General features: G+C 41.1%; 1 protein-coding gene and 1 pseudogene across 1 annotated transcript; both read left to right on the top strand.

Moving 5' to 3' along the window:
- The first annotated feature begins 10,681 nt into the window (after positions 1-10,681).
- On the top strand, positions 10,682-23,221 carry LOC102720449 (annotated as a pseudogene).
- On the top strand, positions 21,465-22,390 carry LOC102708641. Its single transcript, XM_015840441.2, has 3 exons — positions 21,465-21,632; positions 21,749-21,886; positions 21,982-22,390. The coding sequence occupies exons 1-3, from the start codon at positions 21,486-21,488 to the stop codon at positions 22,096-22,098; spliced, it is 402 nt and encodes a 133-aa protein (XP_015695927.2). The 5' UTR covers positions 21,465-21,485; the 3' UTR covers positions 22,099-22,390.
- Positions 23,222-25,587: the final 2,366 nt, after the last annotated feature.

A 25,587-nucleotide genomic window follows, 5' to 3' on the forward strand; every position in this document is an offset into this window, starting at 1 on the left:
TTCCCAAATTGCTAAACTGTGTATTTTTTATTAAAATTTTCTATAGAAAAGTTATTTTAAAAAATCATATTAATTATTTTATATTCTTATAATTAATAATTAATTAATTATATATTAATCTATTAGTACTTTTTCGCGCAGCGCCAAACGCCGCCACAGTGCTAGCAGAACACTTGGCCATTGAAAAAGATGGTAGGTATTGCACCCTTCATTCTCAGACTGTAACTCCTCGGAGGTGGGAGATGCTGAGACTCGAGAGGCATGTGCAACGGCGAACCTCTTTCTTACTCTGTGAATCTGCGATCAGACAGTTTGCAGATGACAAATAAAAAAAACTAGAGCACAGTTAAACAACAGATTAATCGAGATATGAAGCCAGTACATTGTTGCTGGAGTGAGCGTGCATGCGGCTGGGCATGTTCAAGAAACATGCTTGTCAGGGTATCTCCAAACCTGATTCTTCTGCCGGGCAATCCCCTATTCCTGTCCACTAGTGTCCTGTGCTCACTGATAACCCTTCATTTCTTGATCTGTTTTCTGCCACAAAAATAAGATAAGCTCCAGAATGCGCGCGGCTAACCTTATCACTGCATGATGTTAGCTGTTACCCCCATCCAGATCGATTTTGTTGTTCTATTAATTGGTCTGAATCTATCAAATGAATCAGGCTTAGGAAGTACACACAACCTTAAACAAGGAATAGACAGGGTAAAACGACTAGCTCGGATACATGCAAACAAAGATTTAGCATACTTGTTTGTGGAGCTCTGAAATTTTTTGTGAAGATCACCTCGTCCTTTTGTTTTCGGTTATGTTTATAACCTAAAATTTAAACTATTAATCTTAAATTTAAAGTTAATTTTGAGGTTTTTTCACCGTAGTTTATTTCTTAGCTTTGGTTTTTAGATATAATATATATATATAATTTATTTATAAATTGTTTTTCGTTTGTAAATATACAGTAAAAATCCCAACAATCAACCCGACAACTTTTGCTCAGGCATAGCAGCCCCTTGCTGGTTCTTTTTCTGGGCAGACAATCCTTCTATGTTGCAAGATAACTAGTGGCAGCGAGGTGCCTGAAAATGCATGATTTTTTCCTTTGGTTGCATATGTCTGAATGTTTCTCTTGTTCTATGAATGGACATATTTAACTTGTATTATTGCTTGTATTATTGAATCGATCTCTACATGACAGGGACGGACAGAATCAGGTCAGAATGAAATGACATACATATAAGAGAAAACGTCTAGTAGTCTTAACTCAGCACATGTGGCCAGCTAGCTAATTGCGTCAAGAATTATAATTCTCTCTTACTGGTGACACTGTATCACCTTGCAAAACAAAACAAATGGCGAACCTTTCTTCAGACAAAATGAGATGCACCAATCTGCAATAATGTCATTTTTTAAAAGCAGATAAGAGACATGAACACTGTTTCCTAGAAGACAACCCCTGATTCATGCACTGAACACACGGCCTGAACGTATAATCATAGGTGCATCTCATGTTCTATCCAGAAAGGGATTTTTTTTGGGAGGAAACATCATGTTCTTTTAAAAAGGATTATCAATTGGTGTCTCCTTCTAATAGGCTAACAGATTGAATCTTGGTTAATTTTCCTAATCAAATATCGATTCCCATTGATGAGACACTGTTCAATTATTGTACTTTGGGTCCATGCATGTGTCGTCATCTCCACGGTGCCTTGCTTTCACCTACCATGGGACTGTGACGTTGAGCACACTCTGACAGGTGATGACTTCACTTGGTGTTCCAGGGCTGCATAACCCTGCTTGATTATGTGGCAAATATCTAAACCACTTCAAATAGTGGTAGCGGTGGAGAAAATTTATGATATGCCACTTCATACATGTGTCATCTATAAAATATCACTTTTTACTTGACACTCATTAAAATGCCACTCTCAATCTAACATTTTCCAAAAATTACCACCTCGGATAATTTCAGTTGTTTTTGAATTTTTCTTTAATCTAACCGGTACGCAAAATGTCCTTTGTGCCCCTGTCCTATTTTGGATAGATCCAGAACAAATCAGGCAGATACAAAATGAGACGAGAGTTCGAGACCGAGCTTCTACCGTCACCACCTCGCCTCCCACGGTCACCGGCGTCCTCTCCCGACCGTCGCCAACTCCGGCTGCCACGACTTCCCCCTCTCTAGACGTTGTGCCTCCCCCGGCCTCGCCATCTTCAGCCGCCATGGCCTCCCCCCACCTCGCCGACTCTCCGACCTCCTGGCTGCCACCACAACCCCCAACCGGCGCGGCCGCCCCCGGCCTCGCCATCTCCGCTCCGGCCACCGTGGCCTCCCCCCACCTCGCCCACTGCCCCAGCTCCTCCCCCCGCCACCACCACCCCCGGCTAGCGCGCCGCCACCCCCGGCCGCCGCGGCCTCCACGGCCTCTCTGGCCGAGGCCGCTTCCCCCGAGCTGGCAGCTGTCTGTTTTGTTTACAAAATAGAGCAGGGGCATTTTAGCTCTTTCACATGTCATTTGATTGCTAAAATAAAACAAAATAGCTTCAAATACATCATAATGACATACTATGAAGAATGTTAGATTGAGAATGACATTTTAACGACTGCCATGTATAGAGTGGCATGTCATAAATTTTCTCGGTAGTGATGGTAGGAGTGAGGCCGCGTTCGGCTCACAGCTTCCTAACCCTAGATTCCTCATTTTCGGCACACATGTTTTTTAAACTGCTAAATGGTTTATTTTTTACGAAAATTTTCTATAGGAAAGTCACTTTAAAAATCATATTAATTTATTTTATATTTTTTTATAATTAATTACTTATGTACTAATCTATTACTATGTTTTTCATGCCAGATAACTAATCCTCACCTTTCCACAGCCGAACGCGGCCTGAATCTGTCACCATTACTCTGACAGTGAAGAGTTGGAGAGAGAGGAATGCGGTGTTAGAGTTGGAAGAGGGATGTAGTGGGAGAAGATGATAACTTCTATAAGAGGACAAGGTAGTGATAAATATAATTTTGAGTTAATTTCAGAAAACCCCAAGTTTAGGAGCCTATGTAACACATAAGCACAGGTTCTAATTACTTTCTCACATAACATCATGTATACAGTCTAATTAACAAAAAACCACAGGTTTAAGAGGTGACGTGACATGCAGGCAGTGACATGTCATCCTTTCTCCACGTCACTTTGGGCCTTGCCAGGTTAAAGTGCAGCCTATAATTGACTCCCGCATCCTTCGCTGTTGTGCATGCGAGAATCTTCACTCATCTTCGTACACAAGTTCCTTGATCTTTGTCCTCCCTTGTGTGATGGCCTCCAACAACAATAGTACAATTAACCTAGCTGGAGGAGGAGTAGAGGAAGGGGAGTCACGGTGTGCGAAGACCAGTGAGATGGATGCAATCAATATTTCTAGCAGGTAAGAATCAACCTTTTTCTCGAGATGATCATCTGAATAGAAACTAAGAATGATCAGGTTTGGGATTTGCTAGCACACTCTAATTCATGGGTTTTTACGGGGAATAAATGGATTATTTTGTTTGTTCTGCTTGCTGTGTCATCAAATTAATGCTGAAAAAAATTCAGATTAGGAGATCTTAATTAGGGCATTGCATAAAGCAATTCTTGTTGTATTTGTCTTTGTGACGGTGCTGACATTTGATTTCCCATCAATAGACCATATTTTTGGTGCAAAGTCAATTGCACGACAACAGGTGCAGGCAGTCCCCATCTCTAGCATGTGTTGGCCCTAATAGGCTGCACTTCAACCTAGCAAGGCCCAAAATGACATGGAGAAATGATGCCATCTCACTATCTGCATGTCACGTCACCTCTTTTAAACCTATGATTTTTTGTTAATTAGACCGTATACATGGTGTTATGTGAAAAAGTAATTAGAATCTGTGGTTATGTGTTACAAAGGCTCCAAAACCTAAGGTTTTCTGAAATTAACTCTATAATTTTTGTTTTTTTTCTTCTTTCCAAAACATGCATAATGTGATTATTTAGAGAATGGAAATGTTTTGACGTGCATGATGCATTTTTTTATTTCCCATTTGGAGCTTTAAATGTATATGATGTATTTTTTTAAAAGAAATCTCGTTGCAACGCATAGACATTTTATCAGCGAGGATATGGAATAATGGAATAATCTTGCAGTGGAATTATCGGAGTGGTGGAGGACGGCACTGACGCATCCGGTGCAAATAGGAAGATGCATTAACATGATAATGTGGATGATGGATTGGTAGCCTACTGTTGCTAGCCAGTTTTGGGCCATGGCAGGTGTAAAAAGAGCTTGGGGGTACATGACATTCAGATAGGCAGAATGGCAAATAATCCAAACCTACATGAAGCATTATATGAGCGTAATACTTGGGAAACTCTATCTGTTTTTTAGCTACAGTTGATCATGAATCTTTTTTTGACTAGATCATGCAAGATTGATCATAGAAGTTAAAACAAGTAATCAACGGAGACGTGTGATGAGCGTAGATTTTTATGCCTCGGTGTTAATGTTTTCACTTATATTTATGCTTATTAAGGTATTCTTGTAATTAATAGTAATTTATTAATAAAACTTTTATTAAGCAAAACTTTAAATTTTCAACATAACATTGGTTTTTGTATCTCTCAGAACATGTATATAAAAATTTATTTATAAATTATTTATTATTTACAAATATACCGTTTAGTTTTTTCCACGAAAACCCAAACAATTACCCCGTCTCACGTTTAGAGGATAGATTGACTTGATATTCCTTCGATGCGAGTACTACGTTTAAAGCCCATGAATATGGTGATGCAGCAAATGTCGGCCTAGTGTAAACGAATTGGATCCAATTTTGCATCAGTTACATGGGCTCACGCGCTGTGCTAGGCCGAATTCTCCGTGAAGAGTGGCCCAAATAAACTGTGAGGACGTAGAATGGACGGCCAACATTGCACATCAGATTTCGGTTCATTCGGATCAGCCGCCCAATTTGTTAGTTTATTTTATTAATTTTTCGCGGTTCGTTTAATCACCTGGTTTACCTCAAACATCGTATGTATCATCGTGTTGTTGGGCGGACGTGAAGCCCTAGGGATCAGCGAGCAGGATCGGTTGTTCGTCCGATCGATGAACCCAAACAGCTCGACTGTCTCGAGGACGTACAGTACGTACTGGTAGCTCTCTGCACGCATCAGCAAAACAAGAAAACCTGCTGACCAAAACAACGTTGTATCTAGGATTCTGTTAATTAATGCAAACTTGCAAGATTTGGATTTTTTTTTGAGAAATAACATCATTTTAATAGAAAATCATAAGATTAGAGATCATCCGTGAAAAATCACAATTTTAACACCCTGTCAAATAGTGAGTGTTCTGTTGGGCTAAATCGAACACCCACAGTTCGACATGGCCCACCACCTAGCACTGAGGGGCCTGTCGAACTGCTGAAGGTTGACAAACCCCACATCGCCCTAGTCAAACGATGGTGGTGTTCGACAAGCGCATGTGAAGGACGTGTCGAACACCACCAGTTCGATAGGCCCTATCGAACACACTCACCTATCAAACTACGGCAGTTCGACAGCCCTCTAAAATTGCGATTTTTTATGGATGGTCTCTAATCTTACGATTTTCTATTAAAATAATTTATTTCTAAAAAAATTCTAAGATTTGGCTCTCTCTATTTTCTCTTCGTGGATCGCTTTCGCGCGTGTGTCTGATACGTACGGAGATGTCCTCCTATAAATTCGCTGATATAGCCGCAGCAGCACGTACCATCGATAATCGATCGATCGATCGCTCTGGCTGCAGAGATTTTTATAACTTGTTAGCTAATTAAGAGAGAGAAAGGATCGCGCGAGAGAGATGAGCCAGAACCAGAAGACGTCGTGGCCGGAGCTGGTGGGCGTCCTGGCGACGCTGGCGGCGACGCAGATCAGCAGGGACAGGCCGGACGTCGCCGTGGAGGTGCTCCCGCCGGGCGCGCTCCTCACGCCGGACGTCAACGACAAGCGCGTCCGCGTCTTCATCGACAACAACGGCCTCGTCGCCAAAACCCCCGTCGTCGGCTAAGCTTCAATGCATGGACAGTCCACACGAACGCCACGCCCATGCTGCCATGCATGCTGCTGCTTAATTTCTTCTTAATCACATATGTACCTGCATGCAGAAAAATAATGGAATAAAGTGGCGTCCAATTTATATATGTTCTTCCGTTCGTGTCGGACCTGTCTCGGTCTATATATGACGCGAAATGATGCAGGCGTCTCGCCAGCAAATTCTTCGCTTCGCCGGCGGCGTGCCACTGCCACCACCTGGTCGGCCGGCCAGTTCAGCTTATTCGTCCCCCCCCCCCCCCCCCCGGGCGCAACGGCGCGCTGGCCGGCCGGCGGTCAGGTTGCTCCCTGATCGATCCCGCGGCGGAGGAAGCGAAGAGCGGCCGCCGCCCGCCGGCCGGAGCGGGGCATCACATCTTAGTGCTCACTCCCACCTCCGCCGTGTCGCAGTGTCTCCGGCTTTCGTCGTCCTCACCCTGCTTTCGTATATCTGTTCTCCACCTTTACGTGGGCCGGATGTACATGAGGCCCATATAATTTGGGCCGAAATGTGGCTAGCTGCCACGAACGTGAGGCCCGTATAAGTTGCCCGGAACGTGATAGCGACGTGCGTCCGGCTCATATGGTTTGGTCCGGAACGTTACTGCCAGTACGTGCCACCTATTTGTGTGATCTAATTTTCACAGAAAGTAAAATATATGGCCGGTTCTTAAATTTACAAATAAATGTTATCTAGGTTCATAAATTTAAAAATTATACATCTAGATCCTTAAACTTGAGAACGAATATTATTTAGATCTGTAAACTTTTAAATTACATATATATTTAATGAATCATAGTTCGTCCAAACCTTATTTGACTGAAGCTGACTGTGAACGTGGCATTCCACATAAGTACTACATTTGCAAATAACTCCGTCTGAGATCAACTTTAGTTAAATGAGATTTGGAGTAGCTATGATTCGTTAAACCAAAACGTTGAAACTAGATGTGCAACTTTTAAGTTTACATACCTAAATAACATCCGCTCTTAAATTTAAAGACCTAAATGTGCAATTTTTAAGTTATAATGGGCCCACATGTTAGTGATAAAAAATAAAAAATATAGGACCCACGTGGGGCCCACATGTTAGGGGCCCTCACTTCCTCCTGATATCTAGGACAATAGCCAGCGAGGAGAGGGGCAATGGCAGGTAAGTGAGGAGCAGAGTGGTGGCAACATTACAGAGCTCGAGCTTGAGGATGATATGGTGGAAAAGGTGGCACGAGCGAGCCTAAAGTCAGATCTCAAGGAGCTCTTGGGCCTCAGCCACTCATATCTCCAATCCCCCATAAGAGACCCCTCCAGTGCTACCCACTAGTGAACTCGACCGACGATGGTGGTAAGCTAGTAGGAGATCCACGAGTGAAGGTGATGATGACCATCATAGCATTAAGGTTCATCGTCACCTACCTTATCGTTGACTCCTTGCGCCTCTCAGAGAGAGGACACGACGACTGGTTACACCCAACCAATCTCGTCTCTCCTCTTCCTACAACATGTTGGTGGTCAAGGAGGCCGAGTCATCACCAATATGATGGTTCTCCATGTTGTCTGTCATCGCCGTCGCCTTCCTTTGCATTGCCACCGATCTAGTGGGCTCAAGCTAGTGCAGTGCTTGCCAATGACTGTCGTTGCCTTACTCTCTATGTGCCATTGCCAGTTTGAGCCTCTTGTTATTGGTCATTAGGTGAAAATAGGTGAAGTAAAGAGTCAGAGAAAGAAGAAAGAGAACGCCTGACATATGGGCTCATATGTCATTGACATATAATTTCATGATTATTATTATTCTTTTATGTCACTTATTCTGATTAGATTGTCATGTAACCTCCATATAGAACGAAGAGAGAATATACAAGATAGGTGCCATATCAGTAAAAAATTGTCCTCGGTAATGCCCTGAGACGTACTGTATGTACACTGGTATTCACTGATACTAGAAGATTAAGGATGTAATAATTTATCTGATTTTATGACCACTTGGCCTAGCAGAGGCAATAGAGTGGACCTTTTCCGTTTAAAAATGATCGCGATGGTGCGGCCTGTAATAATAGTTGGATGGGCCGATTAGCTGAGACTTCAGACTTGACAGGACACTGTTTTTTATGGTATCGAAACTGTTGTAAATAGTGATTTAATTAATGTGCTTCAGCATCCCCTAGCTGAGAATAAAGCATTCTGAGTTTCTGATCCTGACATAGGCTAACAGAGTAACAGCTACAAACAAAGTGGTTTCCAGTGGTGTTCCTTTCACCAACCAGGGTAGGGTGGTGCATAAATATATCCGATTTTTACGGTATTTGATCTTTTTCGAGAACATATTATAAAAATAGATTGTAAATTTATTTTAAAAAATAATCCGTTTATTCTGCACGACCTCTAAACAGCACGGGATCATTTCTCTCCGTGTCATAGGATTGACACTGAGTTATTGTCTCCTGAATAGACCATACTTAGTCAGCCAGGTTTTCACTAAACCCTGGCCCGGAGATGAAGGACCTCTATCTATTCAAGGGAGAGGCGGAGCAAAATGATCTATCTTTTATATAAGTTTTGGAGCAACTCCATTTTCATATTTACTTCTTAAAAAAGGGTCAAATAGCGTAACATATTATCTAGCACATTTCTACATCATTTATACAATATTTAGCTAAATTAGTGCATTAATATTTAATACATAACCAATCTCTCTTACACACAGCTCGGCAAAGTCCATGTATATTGTAGTGTGTCAATTCTTATATCCCTTTCTTCTCTTTGCTCTACCTAAGAGATCAAAACTATAATATATCCAATTTTTATAGCACAGATATATTATTTCTTATCGTACTCGCTCTGAGTGTTCATCCATATATTCTCCCCTTCCCCTCACCCCACCCCTCAAAAAAGCTTCAAACGGTATATAGCTCCACCAACCAATAATTAGATTAAAACAGGCAACGCTGTTAGAGGGTTTGCCGAAATGGAAAAATGTACCAAAGTATACTTAAATGTGCATAGTGCACTAAAAGTATAGGGAAATAAATTAAGATGCACACCACGATAATGTGTCACACGACATTTGTCGACAAAGTACTTCACCTCGAAATTCAATATATACTTGGAGATATAATAAAACAAAGTATTCTGTGAATACCAACGATGTGCAACATGTATGATTAATTTGTGCAGTATATATATAGGGTCTGAATCCGTTTTTGTTCCCTGTGTATATACATGTGTGTAGAACTTTTTTTTGTGTGGTCTTACATGATGTTACGTTACCTATCTCAATTTCTTTTCATATTTCAATGTTGATCGCACGATAGCTAGCAATTAACTCACTGTTGCGTACGTAGCCCATGAGATTCTCTTGCTATATATGGTTTGAGGCCGCGCTACGCCGGAATCCGAAAGTGGTTTTGTGTGTGTGTGTGTGGTACAAAGTGCACCCGGGATGCTTCCAAAAGCAAAGATTAAATTGTAGGATGAAGATCGAAATAGAGTTAAACACACCTATCAGAAGCCAGCCGGTATGACGAAACCAAACGCATAAAGCTTTGACCCACAGGTCGGCTGGGAGCTGGCCACTGGTTGATATGTCAGTGTAATATCTGCAAACACATAAAACTAGCATACAGACGTGATATACTCTGTCTGTTATGAATAGAAGTATTTTTAGATTTTTCTCTAAATATATATGATATTATCATAGTACTATCGTGTTACACAATTATCATTTATTCAAAGTCCATTCCATTTATCCAATTACCCTTTTAGTCACATAAATTCCTTATTTATTAAATAGTATTGTTGTTTTTTCTCAACCTTAATCCTTACGAAACAACCTATGTATTCTTATATTTTGGAAAAAGGTACAAAACCATTGAATAATAAGATATAGTGAAAAACAGTGACAACTCAATGAAAAAAAGGAACACAATTTGTGTCAACCACTGATTGGACCATGCAATAATCAATTATATCTGATCTCTCTCATGACAATGTCACTAGTATAGCTAAGTAGAAGCTATAAAAATTGTCACAATATCTATAGCTAATCTAATAGTCCACTAATATAATAATTAGCTATAGATATATGTTAAAATAATAATACTCACCATATTTCTTCCAAGAGCTTTTAAAAGCTCATGCTGCACTTGGCTACATATTTTTAGTCCACTTCTCTTTTCTTCTTACTTCTAACTCATCGTAAATCTGAGATAACAACTTCTTATAATCTAGTACCATTTATTATACTTACTCTTGTAAATGCAAACTTAAGAAATCCATATGATAGATCAATCGTCGTCCACACATTGAAATGTGGACCTAGCGGTATCAATCAATCTGTGGATAGGTGTTGCCGAGTGGATGGGCCAGTATGACGGAAAGGCATTCAAGAATTTTTTTTTTCTTTACAGAGAACCTCATTCCCCAGTCAAAGCACGACAACGTGATAGCACGACATGTATCTCTCCAGGATGCCGCAGCAGCCAAACCCTAGCTAGCTAGAATTAAACAGCCGTATATATATGGTATATCATGAGAAAATCAGGAAAAGAGATATGGGCAAATTAATGAGAGGATGAATTAACCCATTGATAATCTCTTTCCCCCGTCTATATAATGCGGTGCGCACCAGGCTATGGCCACACACCGGCCACCAATCAAGGGGAGGTCTCCATGAGACATGCACAGATCTGAGGCCCGGCCCCCTTTCTTCTCCCACTCCGGCCGGCCGGCGGCACATCTCCGGCCAGCCGACTGGTTCTCTCTCTAGCTTAGCTCCCCTCTTCTCTCAGTTTAGCTCATGGGTTTCTTTGTTGATTTTACGCTGGGGTGTGCGCGGTGGCTTGTATGCATGGGGCAGTTGACAGAAGAGAGTGAGCACACAGCGGCCAGACTGCATCTATCAATTAATCCATCCCTTCACCTGGACAAAGATAGAGATAGCTAGCAGATGGAGTAGCTAGAAAAAGAGGAGGCCATGGCGACATATGAGATGATGTTGACGATGATACAGCTGCCGCTGCGTGCTCACTTCTCTTTCTGTCAGCTCTTTCCCCCACACTCTCTCCTCTCTGCTGCCAACACTGCATATGCATGCATGCTGCTGCTGCTGCTGCTGCTGCTACTCTCCCATTATCTACTGCTCCCTTTCGATCTCCTCACTCTCTCTCTCTCTCTCTCTCTCTCTCTGTCTCTGCATATGCCGTACGCTCTCCGATGAGATAAGGAGAGCATACTGCTGAATCAGTTCGGTTGTGGTGGGCGGGACCTCGTCCTTATCTTGTACTGCAGGCTGGCGGGCCGGGTGTGCCCTACGTGCCCTGAGCTCTCTGATCGAGGACGACGACGACGACGACGAGGAGACGGCCGCCTTGGGAGACTCTTATTTTGGCATAAGCTGCAGTACATGGCCGGCTTTGCCATAGTTAATATACAGATATAATACTCCTGTTTGCTCTTCTGCTTTGCAGGTTTTGTCTTGGTTGATTTCCCAGAGATCTGGGGGGAGGAGGTCGAGACGTACCCGCACCCCGGCCCCCTCGCGCGTGACGATTTGATTAACTTGTAATTGGAGTTCTTGTCTGATTTGAGCGCGGTTAACCACGCGAGGTTGGCTAGCTGCAGCTAGCTAGCTGCTGGTGAGAAATATATCACTAGTGGATCCCAAGATCTGATGTGTTATTGATGCTTAATTTTGTTTCAATTCTACACCACTTCTCTTTGGAACACTAGCTCGCTCATGCGTTTTTGTGGTGTCATCTCATGTGTGCTGCAAGGGGACAGGCCGGACAGCCATGGCAAATTAAAGAGTCGGTGCCTTGGAGGAGCTAGATCTGACTAGCTAGGCTGATCTGCACGAAGAACTAGAGCATCCATTGCTACTGCGCGCGGCTTCTTGCCAGATCTGGAAACTGCGGTATGTACTCGATCAGTCGATCTCCTGCTCTTGAAGATCGATCTGATCCCACGTTGTTGCTTAGTTTCGATCTGTTGGTAATTTCTTGAGCAACTTCCGTTAATTTGTTCTTTAACACCTGCTTGTTAGGTTAAAGATGAATAAGATGCATATTACTGCAAACATCTTCTTGGTTTTTATGCTCTCTTTTGATTCATCCTGCATATATATATGCACGCAAACCCGGCCCTCCTCTTCCTATATATAGAGGGCACAGCAATATGCAAAAATTCGGTGAGATTTTTGTTTCATGAGATGAGATGTTTGGTCATCAGTTTCATGATGATGATTATTCAGTACTACGATTTTGTATGGCTTTTAACTGCGTGGAGATTTTACATATATACATCTAGCTATCCAGCACTTGGAATCTGTAAGTAACATCAATTAATTCATACATGATATGTTATCTTTAAAGCAAATTAAGATCAACCCTCTAGTTTCTTTTTAATATTTTTTATGCATTAATCAAACAGTTATGATATGGAATGAAATCTCCCCTAGCTTATTTCTTTTAAAAACAGTCTCGCAGCATTAATAAGGAATAATGCAGAAAAAAAATCAGTGCAACAAAGGACTGCAGCCAAGTTTTGCTCATCTCCAAAATAAATCAAGGAGGAAGAGCAAGGTGGTGTATGTCATGGGGAAATATATATATATATATATATATATATATATATATATATATATATATATATATATATATATATATATTGTGTGTGTGTGTGTGTGTGTTAGCTGGGGGATATAATACCGGGAGAATACAACATATATATCTGTAAATACTTGGCCTTTCTGATCAATCTCTTTGTTTCATTTGCATGATCTTCAGAAAAAAAGATATAATTTTCGCAACAAATTTATAGCAAAACTACATACTTTTGGATTTTATTCCAACTGACGATTGTCATGATATATCTATCTATAATCATAAATCGATTTTATAGTAAAACTACCGCTTAGTATATACTTCGGATACTATGGCCTAAATTTGTAATATTTTGGTAACTTTCTATGCATCAAAACTCTACAGTTTTTTTGTGAAATATACTCAATATTATACAATATGATAAATGTTGTGGAACTGAAATAATGTACATATGCATGTTGGGTCAGTTTGACTTTATTGGGTCATTTTACCTTTATCGTTCCATACTATACTTAAGTCAGATAGGAAAGTGGGCTTGGCAAAGTGAAATAACTAACCAAACATCACAACCTAAATTGTTTGTTTGTCTTGTAGGGATGGTTCCCAAAATCGCGAAAACAATGACGGCTTTCGTGGTAGTGCCGTGGTAACTGCCCTAAATTCAAATAAATTTAAAAATAATTTTAATTTTTGTATTAACTTTTGCATGTTTTCCACTGTTTAGCATGATAAGGGCTTATGCTCCTAGGTCATGCACATGAACTCACCCCTTGATAGTTGCCACGGTGCTGCGGACCATAATGCCACACCGACTACTTGTTTTTTGTCGTTTTATCTTCTCAATTCAATTTTAAAGCCTCATTTTGTATTTTGCACCGAGTGTTGAAGTTCTAGAGACGGCCCTGGTTCCTATATACATGTGCATATCATTTACATGGATGTCGTATCTAGCTAAATACCTCTTTTGTCATAATTTTTTCGCTTGTGTGTTATACGGCAGAAGCTGCCATTTCCATATAAAAATAGACAACTCTCCGGTCGTGTATTTTACTATTAGTAGAAAAATGATATTTTTTTACTTTGTTAATTATTTGATTAGCAACATTTTGTAGTTTTGTTTTTTTGCAATAAAGACCACAGTAAAAAGGACAATATTACCTTTTTAAATTTTTAAAGCACCTAATATTATTGGTAGTATAATTTAATCTAAAATATAGCTAACTACATTGTTCAAATTGTAATATCGTAGAAATTATATAGTTAGTGATTCGTAGAGAAACAAGATTGAGTTAATAAGTTGAAGTGTTGATCTTCGTCTTACACCCGAGACCGGTTTGCAATATTTCAGAATTTGTCTAATTTTCTGCTTACACTGTCAATTCACTTGCCTAACATTAAAATTGGAATTGAACACTTGGTGATTCTATGTCATTACAGGGAAACTTGGTAAACCACTATGTTATTACCCAACTAGACGGGAAAGGGATGCGCAAGTCCAGGGTAAGAATTGTGCCATTGACATGCGTATTGTCGCCTGTTGATGTTATGTCGATGGGGCTGACTCCGGTGCATTTTACTGGTAGTAGAATTTAATTCCACAGTTGATCTATTTTTATTTTACGGCTGTGATTAAATTATACTACCAACAATATTATGTATATTAGAAATTTGAAGGGATAATATCGTCCTTTTTATTATGATCTTTATTGCAAAAAAATACAAAATACTACTAATCAAGTAATTAACAAAGTAAAAAATACCCCTTTTCTACTGGTAGGATAATATTACTAGTAAAATGCGCCGAAAAGTTGCTCTATGTTCATTGCTTTCTCTGCTGATTAAAGCTAAATCACCATATATATTAAAAAAATATTTACTCTTTTTAATATTATGTTAAACTTCAGACGCTTGTTTATACTAGCAGTAACGACACTGTAACATTAGTTCTCAATTGCAAGTATTCCCTCCGTTCCACTTTATAAGACTTTCTAGCCTTATATATATATTCTTTTACATGGTAATAAATTTAAACTCATATATAAAAGATACATATTTATATATAAAAAATCTAGGTAATCTTAAAAGTCTTATATATAACAGAGTGAGTACGTATGTAAGACATGTCTCTGCGCCTATTTTTGGCCAGCTTGTTGGTTTGCTACATCTCTATCAAAATGCTAGCAGCACTTTCGCAGCTGTGGAGATATCGATCGCCATGTGGATGTGTGTGTGTTCATCACGGTGCCAACACTTTGCTGTAGTGTACAGATATTGATCGCCATGTGGATGTGTTCAACATGCTACTATTAACACTTTGCAGCAGTACAGATATCCATCGCCATGTGGATGTGTCTCGCTATCAGCGAGCTATCCTATCCATATACCCCAGCTGCAACAGACAATCTGGCACGCGTGTTGCCAAGTCTGGACGTGTGGACGATTGAACTCTGGATGAATGCATGAACATATGAGTCAGGATCCACGTTTTATTGGTCCCTAGATATGTAATGTGAACGAATGCATGATGGATTGATTGATTTCCAACATTTGTGTGACGACTTCTGCACTCTATCTTTTCATTTTTCTTATATTTATAAGCTAAAATTTAAATTTTCAACCTTAATTTTAAAGTTGATTTTAGGGTTTTCACACTTAAATTTATTTTTCAAACTTGACTTTTAAATCGCTAAGAATACATATATAAAAAATATTCATAAAATTATTTTTGTTTGTAAATATGCCGTTTAGAGTAAGCAGCTCTTCAATCAAAATACTACACTCTCTCCCATTTTGATCAATAGACGATGCCATCAAATTTTGGACGTATCTGTGTTCGTTTGTCTTATTAAAATAATGATAATTTATTTTATTATGACTTGATTTATTAATAAATATATTTTAAATATTTGCACAACTTTTTGGATAAGATGCATGACCAAATATATATTTAAAATTCAATGTCGTTCTATTAAAACCATTGTTTAGAACAGAAGACTAATAAAAATATACATGCAATATACTTTTGCATATTCTAGCCACAAGTTTATCGGTCAATTACTGTGTGTATTGATGTTTTTTTTTAGATAACAGAGATATTTTTGTTGAAGCACAATATGTACGTAATTATTGTGTATACTGGATACCATTTCAGATTAGCAACCAATTAAAGGACCTATTGATTAGTAACCAATGCAGTGACAATGTGACAGGAATTAAGCCGCTTCAGAATTCAGATACTCCGTATTTAGTTCATCCTGCATCCTCTTGTTCATCTGACAATGCATGAACTATATACACAACTTAATGCAATAATTTATCGGTGCAGGTGCACGTGATCCATGAATTCTGGTAGATGCAAGAGACTTCCGAGACTTTGTTACTATATCATTAGCTAGCTTATCATAGATATATGCCACAGCAGTATACATTATTATTTTGTTAATTAATTATGATCTTGTTAGACTCGCAAATCTTAACCCCACAATAATCGTCAGACTTCCAGCACACTGCTGAACCACCAGCTGTATTAATAGCAAAGATAAAGGAGGAGGCTAGCTAGGCCTGATGTATGGCCGGGGCAAAATTAAGCTCAGAGGCCAACTCATGCCGCAAGAAAAGGCCCAAGCGTCTCACTTGTAAAATTTAAAAAAAATCCTTTTTAAACAAAAAAATATTTTCTCCATTCCAACATAAGTAACTACTTTGATCAATTTCATATAAATTAATACTCAAAAGAATAGCATCTATGCTTCTATCTATTTACCATTTTTGGTGATAGAAAGATGTACAGTAATACTTTGATTTTTTTAAAAAACTTTTAATTCTCAACTTAGTCACTTATTTTGGAACAATTTTTGACCAATATAATCACTTATTTTGGGACCAAAATAATTCTTTGAACTCTTATGCCAAAATAACTTCAGACTTCGAGAAATACTAGATGGATACCCCGCACGTTGTTGTGGGAGAACTGTGTGATAATATAGTAGATATGAATTTTTTTAAAAAAATCTTACCAACTATATGATTTTTTGATATGTTTATATATTTTTGTGCCTTGATCAATTATCCATAAGTTATAAATGGTTGGGTTGTATGATGTGTTTTTTGGAAAAGAGATGCAATTTACACTCTTAATGTATCATTCTAAGTCTAAAAACAATTAAGACGATGTGATTTAATTTACACCATTGATGTATCATTCTAAGACTAAAAATAATTAAGATGATGTGGCTTAATTTACATCCTTGATGTATCATACTAAGGCTAAAAACAATTGAGGTGATGTGACTTCATGAGAGAAGAGAATAACATTAACATTAACTTTATAGAAAGTAGGGACTCCTTCAAGAGAAATTTAACATTTTGTCACTCTTATGAGCGGCCAAAACAGATTTGTCACTCGCTGTATATAACATGTAGGTCCAGTAGCAAATCTGTTATGAAAATCCGTAAGAGTGGCAAAAAGTTAAAAGCCCTCTCCTTCAAAGGCGAAATGAAGTAATTTCAATGCTAGATTGTATTTTGTAATGGAGATGGACTTCACTAAATAATTATAAAAAATATAATTTTTCAACAAGATAATTAATACAAGATATATAACCCCATAAATTTGCAAATTCAACTTCAACTTCTATAAGTTAAAAAAAATTAAACTGAAACTAGTATATGCACATTCACAATTATATTTGTTATTTTTTACAACATGTATAAGTTAAATTTAAGCTTATATATTTGTGGAGTCATATAAATCATATTAACCTATATCTCAAACTTTTTCATATTTTTAATAATTATTTAGTAATGAACGGATGTAGCATCTCATTTCGATTTGATCATGCATTCATATGAACGCTTCCAATTCAGCGTGTAAAATGAAACATGGAATAAATAGTTTTCTCCATGCATCATGTTAATGATTGATCAATAACCTTTACGACTTCCTAAGATCTACCCAAATTCAATCCGCGCGAGTGTTAAAATGTTACCAAAAGCATCACTGATTTTGCTTGCAACACTCGTTCATGCATGATATGAAAAATATGATGCAGGTAAAAAAATTCTTCAGAATTCAGACCGCGAATTGCACGATGAGAAGAATCAGATGCCATGCTGTTCTTGCGATCTTGGTGATGATATCATCACTGTGTTCTTCGACCAATGCTCTCTCGTGGAGCATCTTCTCCTCATCATCGAAGAAGTCATCAATGGCGCCGCCGTGTCTAGACGGCGACACGGTGGCCGACTTCTCCATCGACGGAGGCGGTGGGGATGTGAGAGGCGAGAAGCTGCTGGATAACGCGCGGCGCAGGATCGCCGGCGCCCGCCAGCGCCGGCGGCGTGCAGATCACCTGCTGGAACGAGGCGTACGCGTACCGGAGCCTGTTCGCCAGCTGCGCCGACATCATGGCCGACAAGGAGCGGCAGTCCAGGCTCGCGTGGCACCTCAGCGGCTGCTTCCAGGAGGACACCGACCGGCCGCCGCTGCCGGCGTGAGACGCCGGCTCCGAGATGGTGCACTGCCGCGAGCGCCTCTCCGACTCCCAGTCCAAGGTGTTCCTCGCCTTCTTCCTCGAGACCAACACCCTCTGCCACCAGCTGCAGTAAGCTCGTCGTCTTCTTCCTGGACTCCGATCAACTCAACTCCATCTCGACCAGTCCGTCAATGGCGACGTGAGAATTCTTGGGCGGCGTGTTGATGCATGTGCAGGGCGGAGGCGTTCAAGCGCAGCACGGAGAGGCTCGTGAACGAGCTGTCACGGTCGGCGAGGTCGGCGCACGAGAAGCTGGAGACGATCGAGGAGAGGTCGGGGCAGCTCATCCGCGAGTCCGACCATCTCCGGCGCTCGCTGTCGTCGATCAGGTCGCAGACGGAGCACCTGTCCGTGGCTTCGGACGATGTCAGAGCCCGCATCGGCGACGTGCTGGAGAGCTCGCTGGCGATCGTCGAGCGGTCGGAGGCGATCGCGAGCGCGCAGGCGGAGCTGAGGGACGGGCAGGCGGCGATGAGGGACAAGGTCGCCGCCGGCACGGCGCAGGTTGAGGCGTCGTACAGGATCATCGGCGAGGAGATGGGCAGGCTTAAAGAGGCCGCCGATGACGTCGGCCGCGTCGTCGGCAGGTCACTGGAGAATCAGAGGAAGCTCTTGGATGGACAGGCTAAAGCAATGGAGGGGCTCGATGATCTCTACAGCTTCCAAGCACAGGCTCTCCAGGAAAGCAGGTGACTAGTTCAGCACAAAGTTACAGTCTTTCGTCTAAAATCATTATCCCAAGCGACTTTGAAATTTAAAGTTTGAAGCTTTTAAGAACGACTAGCTGAATGCCCGTGATTTACAGTGGGATTTCAATAAAAAAAATTCATCGTATGTCTATGGATTTGTTATTTAAGACTTAAGTGACTTAAGATTTCTGACAAGGTAAATATACATATACGATTATGATTAACACTTCATTATAATCCTCCATCCAAAGCATTGTGAAAGTGACAAGAAAAAGGCGAAACAATAACCGCTTAAATATAAATTAGAACCAATCTTTCGTCGAACATATCGCTAAAGAAAAAAGAAAAAAATAGAGAAAGAAATTGTGATGTCGGATTTCTAGCCGAGTCCTCCATCAATGTGTCCGGCTGTTCACGGTAGAGCCTCTCACGGTATCACCGCTAGAGCCTCTCACCAAGGTCTTTATTCTTTTTCTTTGGGCAGAGTGAGACTAAACAAACTTTATTTTCTCGGCCCAAAGCCCTTCATCCTTGCTTCGTTTTCCTTTTAGTCGAGGGACGTCAAATAGACCTTTTTCTAGCCCAAATTCTGGCCCATCGGCATTTTACTTTTCTTCGTCCAGGAGGACTTAAAATAGACTTTTTTTCTAATGTCAGCCCACAATCTCCTTCATGTAACAAGCTCATCCGCGTACCTAGGCCGCAACCTGGGCCTGGGCCACGTATTCATCACCCCCACGCGCCCCTTCTTGGGCCAAATCGGTATGGTCTCTCTCAACCATCCGATCGGCCGGGTGGCGATCCAATAGGCGTCCGCCGAGTTCGGGGCGACAAAACCTAAATCCTAGTCGCTGTCGCACCAAAACCCTAACCCTAGCTCGATTTACTCCCTCCTTTCTCTCTAGCGATGCAACGCGCCACGGTGGCACCGACACTATGCTTCGGCCGGCCTGCAGCCGTCCCCTTTCCCATTCGCTCACCGGCGCGCGTGTTTGCCTAAAGGTGAGTGCGCCGCTGTCGAGCGGCCTTGTGCCGATGCTCGGACCGATGGGCCCTCTTCCCTCGATCTCTGTCTTCCGCTTGGTGTTGGCGGCATTATCTCTAACCGACGACAACGCTCAGGTGGGACTCCCCGCGAGCGTGCACGGCGACCGACGATGTAGGGGAGCGCTTCCTGAGGCATCGGCGACAACCACGGTGGTGGAGGACTTCCCGCACTGGTTGGCAATGGCGCCAACCTAGGGAGCAGCTGCGACGGTTGAGGTGCGTGGGCGATGGCTGATCATGGATAGTCTACTGTAGCATCATATATGCTAATCATGGATTAATAAGGCTAAATAGATTTGTCTCATGAATTAGTCCAATATTATGAATAAGTTTTATTAATAGTCTATGTTTACTATTTATAGTAAATGTCCAAATATTCGATGGGACAAACGACTACCGTATGCCTCCTCTTGCAATGGGTGCACTGCCCAGCGTCACCACCACAGCACCAATACCTAGCAATACGCTTCCACTAGCTAGAAAGAGATTAGAGGAAGCCGGTAGGAAAGATTGGCACATGGGCTCATATTTTTTTTCTTTATGTGACTGACATGTGCCTTTGTGATTTTCTATTTTTCTTTTTACTGCCTCTATGTTGGCCATATGTATGCGATAGACGGGACAAATTAAAGACTGGGTCAACGCGTCACATAGGCACCATGTAGAATGAAATTGTCTGAATTTCTCTCGTTCTAGCCCTTTTTATAAAGAAATTTTATAAATTGACTCCTCTAGAAACATTATTAAAAAATATATCCGTTTCACAACACGAGGTATAACAACTCGGCGGCACGATAGAGGTGGGGTTGACTGGTCTAACACCACGTCAACCCTACCTCGATGCATACTATATCTCAATCAACCCCACCCCAAGCTGTTATACATCGATGCCGTGAAACAGATCTATTTTTGGATAATGTTTCTGGAGGGGTTTATTTTTGGATAATGTTTTTGGATCTCACCGCCCCTGTCGAACGATGGTTGTTTGACAGGACTCTCCCGTGACCCTGTCGATGAGTGGTCCTGCTCGACAGGCCCTGTAGAGCTCGCAACCCTTCGATCTCCTCCCCAGTCGACTGCTGGGCATTGAATAAGGGCCCTATCGAACTATGGTAGTTCGACGTGACCCTAAATTTGTGATTTTCCGCAGATGGCCTCTAATTTTACGACTTTTCATTAAAATAATATTATTTCTCAAAAAACTCACAGTTCGAATATATTACCCTGCTCGCTTAGAGAACATCATTTAATACATTGGGCATTCCACAAAGAACAAATTGTCACAGCAATCTGTAATTCACTAGTTCTGTAAACATGGTCAAATTCTGTGAAGGCAGCCGGCTCGGGACTTCGCAGCGACCTGATTTGGGCCGCGTCTAGGGCCCATCTACGAGCCCACAGATATCCTGGCCCTTATGCAATATGGCCCAGAGACGTGCGAGCCCGAGCCGGCCCATCTCCCTTCTTTCCCCTCCCCCAAGCGAAAGCCGCGGACAAATCCAATCCCCCACCACCGCGCAGCCGATGTCCGCCGCCGCCGCCTCCCCGCACGGCGACTCCGACCACCGCCACGACACCGGCGACGGCGAGTACGACGGCGGAGGCAGCGGAGAAGGAGGCGGATACGTGATGGCCGACGTCCTCTCCAAGGGCAGGGAAGCCTGCTACAAGGTGAGGCGGCCGACGGAAAACCCTATCCCCACGCCCTACCCTCGCCTCGCCGCGTTTCGTTCCTTGCTGACGGAGGCGACGCTTTCTCTTCTCCCTCCCTCCCATCCAACCCCTAGGCCCGAGACGCCTTCTACTCGTGCGTGGAGAAGCACGTCGACAAGAAGCCCACCGAGATCGCCACCATGGGGCTCCTCTACCCCGCCGACTGCAAGAAGTCCCGTGCCAACTTCGTCAGCAGCTGCCGCCCCTCCTGGGTAAGCCGAAATCCGCCCCCGCCGCGAGTTGCCCTTGCACGATCCGCGCCGTTTCCTTGCTTCCCTTGAAGCGCGGAATTTCGTTCCTTTGGCAGGTGAAGCACTTCGACCGGCAGTACTGCGCCAAGAAGCGGGTGCAGCGGCTGCTCGACGGCGGCGAGGACCGCCGGGGCCCCATCTCGCTCCCCCAGCCCTACACGTTCAAGCAATAGGTAGCTCCGCGGCTTGTTCTGTCTCTCGGTGGCGAGCTGAATTAGATCTTTGCTTCGGAGACTGGATGCGACAGTATTGGTTTCAGATTTGGTGTTGCTATGATGAAATCATACCTGCTTTGTAGTTCGTTGCTAGGAACTGTGAATGGATGAGAAGGAACTTGCCTATGACTTTTATCGTAATCAAGATCTTTGTTGTGGTAGTGTTGTCTATATCTTTGCGCAAACTGTAATACAGTGGTACTGTCCATAATCCTTACTAGAACTTCTGCTCTTTGATGTTTTATTTCAATGAGCAAAGTTTACATTCAAAGATTACTTGTTCAATCAAGTTGCGTGTTGGCTATTTACAGGACAGGGAGAGGAAGGTATGGTTCTCCACAGACATATGCTTCATTTTCTCATTACTTTTCTGGGTGCTGTTTCGTCATCCACATAAATGATAGCATCGTTAACACATATTTTAATATTTCCTGTTTGCTGAGTGAGTTCCTAAGTGTGAATTCAGGAGTCTCATTTGTAATACTCCTCTTAGGGCACGTACAAAGAGCTCTCATTGCCGTCTTTATCGCTGCATGCTTGCTGACGTGGAAAAGAGAGAGGATAGAAGAGAGAAAAGTGGTTGTTTTGTATGGAGTCAGCAAAACACCGACTCTTGGCGCATAAAACAAGAAGACAACTAGAAAATCTGCTTTGTACGTGTGCTGACTCTAATCAGAGGCATTGATCAGATGAATGTGAACGGGAATTAATTAGCCTGTAATTATGAAGAGTCAACTTAAAAGACTGTCCTTTGTATGAGGAGTTTTTTCTACTGACGTGGCTTGAGCTAGAGCCTATAATAGTCTCTACCATTGAACATGCCCTTATATAATGAATGCAATTAGTAACCTTGTCTTAAAATGTAATAATTCAAAATTTAAAATGCTGAGTTGATAGCAATGATCCGCCACTGTTTAGTGTTATATTTTGTCAAAACGGCTAAAGTATACTATGTGGATTTTACCTAATCCTAGTACTCTTGCATCAAAACATCAGGTGTTGGCTTGGCTCTTCTGATTTTCACTGGGTCCTATGGTCAGATTTTGTTAAGTAAAGCAGACTCTTTGATCATCAATCAAAATTCTACACAGACTTTCATTGGTTGTACTAGGAGACTAGGAGATGACTCGAGCATTATTTTACCATTTGCAACATTTGTGGCTGTATCCTGTAAATTCCTCCAACCCGAATCTCTGTGTAGTCCATCCAACATCCCATTTGGTCCTTTGCATATGAATTATGCTCAGATTTCGTTTGGGCTTTCTGTGAATCTTGCTTGGCACTTGTAGAGATATGGCCTGTGGTTAGGGGTGACAATGGGCCCAATTTTTTTGCCTACAAAATTTAAGGGTTGACCGGTTGAGTCCAAAATGGGGTGGGCTGAAATTTTATAGTTTTTTGAGCTAAACATTTTTACGGGTTAAGTAGGGTTGTAAAAGGACCCAAGGGCCTTGGCCCATTACCACCCCTTCCTATGGTTGATGAGATACAGACAATGGGATAGTATTTGACATCTATAGAAAACCACTTTATATTTATGTTAATACTGGGAACATTTAAATTTTTTTCTTTTGGGCGATCTGAAGAGAAGTATTTCGTTATATGCTTGTATTTCTGCAACAATTCTTGGATTTTTGCTGGTCTTCATTGCTACGCTTTGTTCTGATGATGTTTTTGTGACCTGCAGTGCTATTCTTTACTTTGGTAATGATGTGTTTGTTTATACATAGATTCATAGCTCATTTATGCTTTATACTTTCTTTGTTCTGATAATGTGTTTATAACCTGCAGTGATATTCTTTACTTTGGTAATGATGTATTTGTTGTACATAGATTCATAGCGCCTTTATGCTTTATACTTTCTTGTAAATGCAATGCCCATTGCCATGCAACATTCAACTTGCACATCTAGGATATCCAGTGTCAGGGGTGTAGACAGATGTGATGGATAATAATTTGGAGATGCAATAACAAAAAAAAAGAGGAGAGTTTATTTAGTTAAGTGAAAGTGTGAAATGAAAAATGAATGTTAGTTTGTTACACACAAATGGTGAACTCTTTGTGATTCATATGAATGATAAGTCTTCACAAAATTATATACGAATTGCTTAAATTGCACTAAACTACATATAAGGTGTATAGGATTCAGCGAACTGCAAAATTGTGAACCTATTATATAACTACGTATGAAGACATTGTTGTGTCACTAAGCTACTGATTAAGCTGAGTAGTCCAATAATACCTCTTAGCTCTACTAGTAGGAATTTCTTGGTTTAACTATTGGGAAGTCTATTTTATATCTGTTGTCATGATGAAGGCTTATGGATTATCTTTTGTCAAGATGGAATGCTATTTTAGATTGTTTGTTCACTCGACTTGTCATTACTTGCATGTTTGGAATTGGTTACTAGTTCCAGTTTTGGTTCAAAATATTTCTTTCAGAACCTGTGGGACTTCCTTCCTACTTATTGATAGGCTTTTGTTTTACGTGTCCTATTCAGTGAGAGTCTTGTCAAAGACAATGCTTTGGTAACAAATGGAAAATGCTAAAGTACACAATTTTGGATTTTACCTATACCTAGTAAACTGTTCAATGCATCAAAACATCGGGTAGTGATTTTCTGTGGGTCCTGTAGTCATTGGACAGATTTTGTCAACGTAGAAATGGAACACATTGATTGCGCATGCTTTGACTGTTTGCATGAGATTTTATCAACTTCTTATTGTTTTATGCTGTAAATTCTTCTGACCAAATATCTCCGTGTAATCCATGCCCAATACCCCAGTTCTTTACACATGAATTCCACTTGGATTTTATTTGGGCTTCCTGTGAATCTTGCGTGGATAGTTCATCCTGTGGTTGACAAAACCAGATGATTGAATAATGTTATTCAGTTTGACATCTCCATAGAGAACCACCTTTAGATATTAGAAAGGTGAAAGAAAGATCTCGTGTTAATTTGCAACAGGATAGAGTGTTTATACTGTTTCATTTCAATTTCAGGCTTACTCCCTACATGTGATGTAGTTAATGCTTAATACTAAAATATAATTTTATGGCACTACTGGGCACAATCTAAACCTTTTGGTTTGGGCCTTTGGGGTGATATGAAAATAAAATTATCCTGTTATATGCTTGGGTTTCTCTGATAATTCTTTGGTCTGCATTGCTATTCTTTATTTTGATAATGATATGTTTGTTTATTCACAGATTTGGACTGCATTTATTCTAGTAAATGCTATACCATTTACCATGTCAAATTCAACTACAAATGCCAAGGGTACTGAAACTTGATTAATGTGATAGGGTTTATTTCATTCAGTGAAACAGAAAAGTAATGTTATACAAATGGCAAACTCTTTCCAATTCATATGAATGATAAGTTTACATGAAAGTAGATATGAATTTTGAATTATGTTAAACTACATACGTTCGACATAATAGCT

The sequence above is a fragment of the Oryza brachyantha genome, chromosome 8 (assembly GCF_000231095.2).
Source record: "Oryza brachyantha chromosome 8, ObraRS2, whole genome shotgun sequence".
In the NCBI taxonomy this organism is placed as follows: domain Eukaryota; kingdom Viridiplantae; phylum Streptophyta; class Magnoliopsida; order Poales; family Poaceae; genus Oryza; species Oryza brachyantha.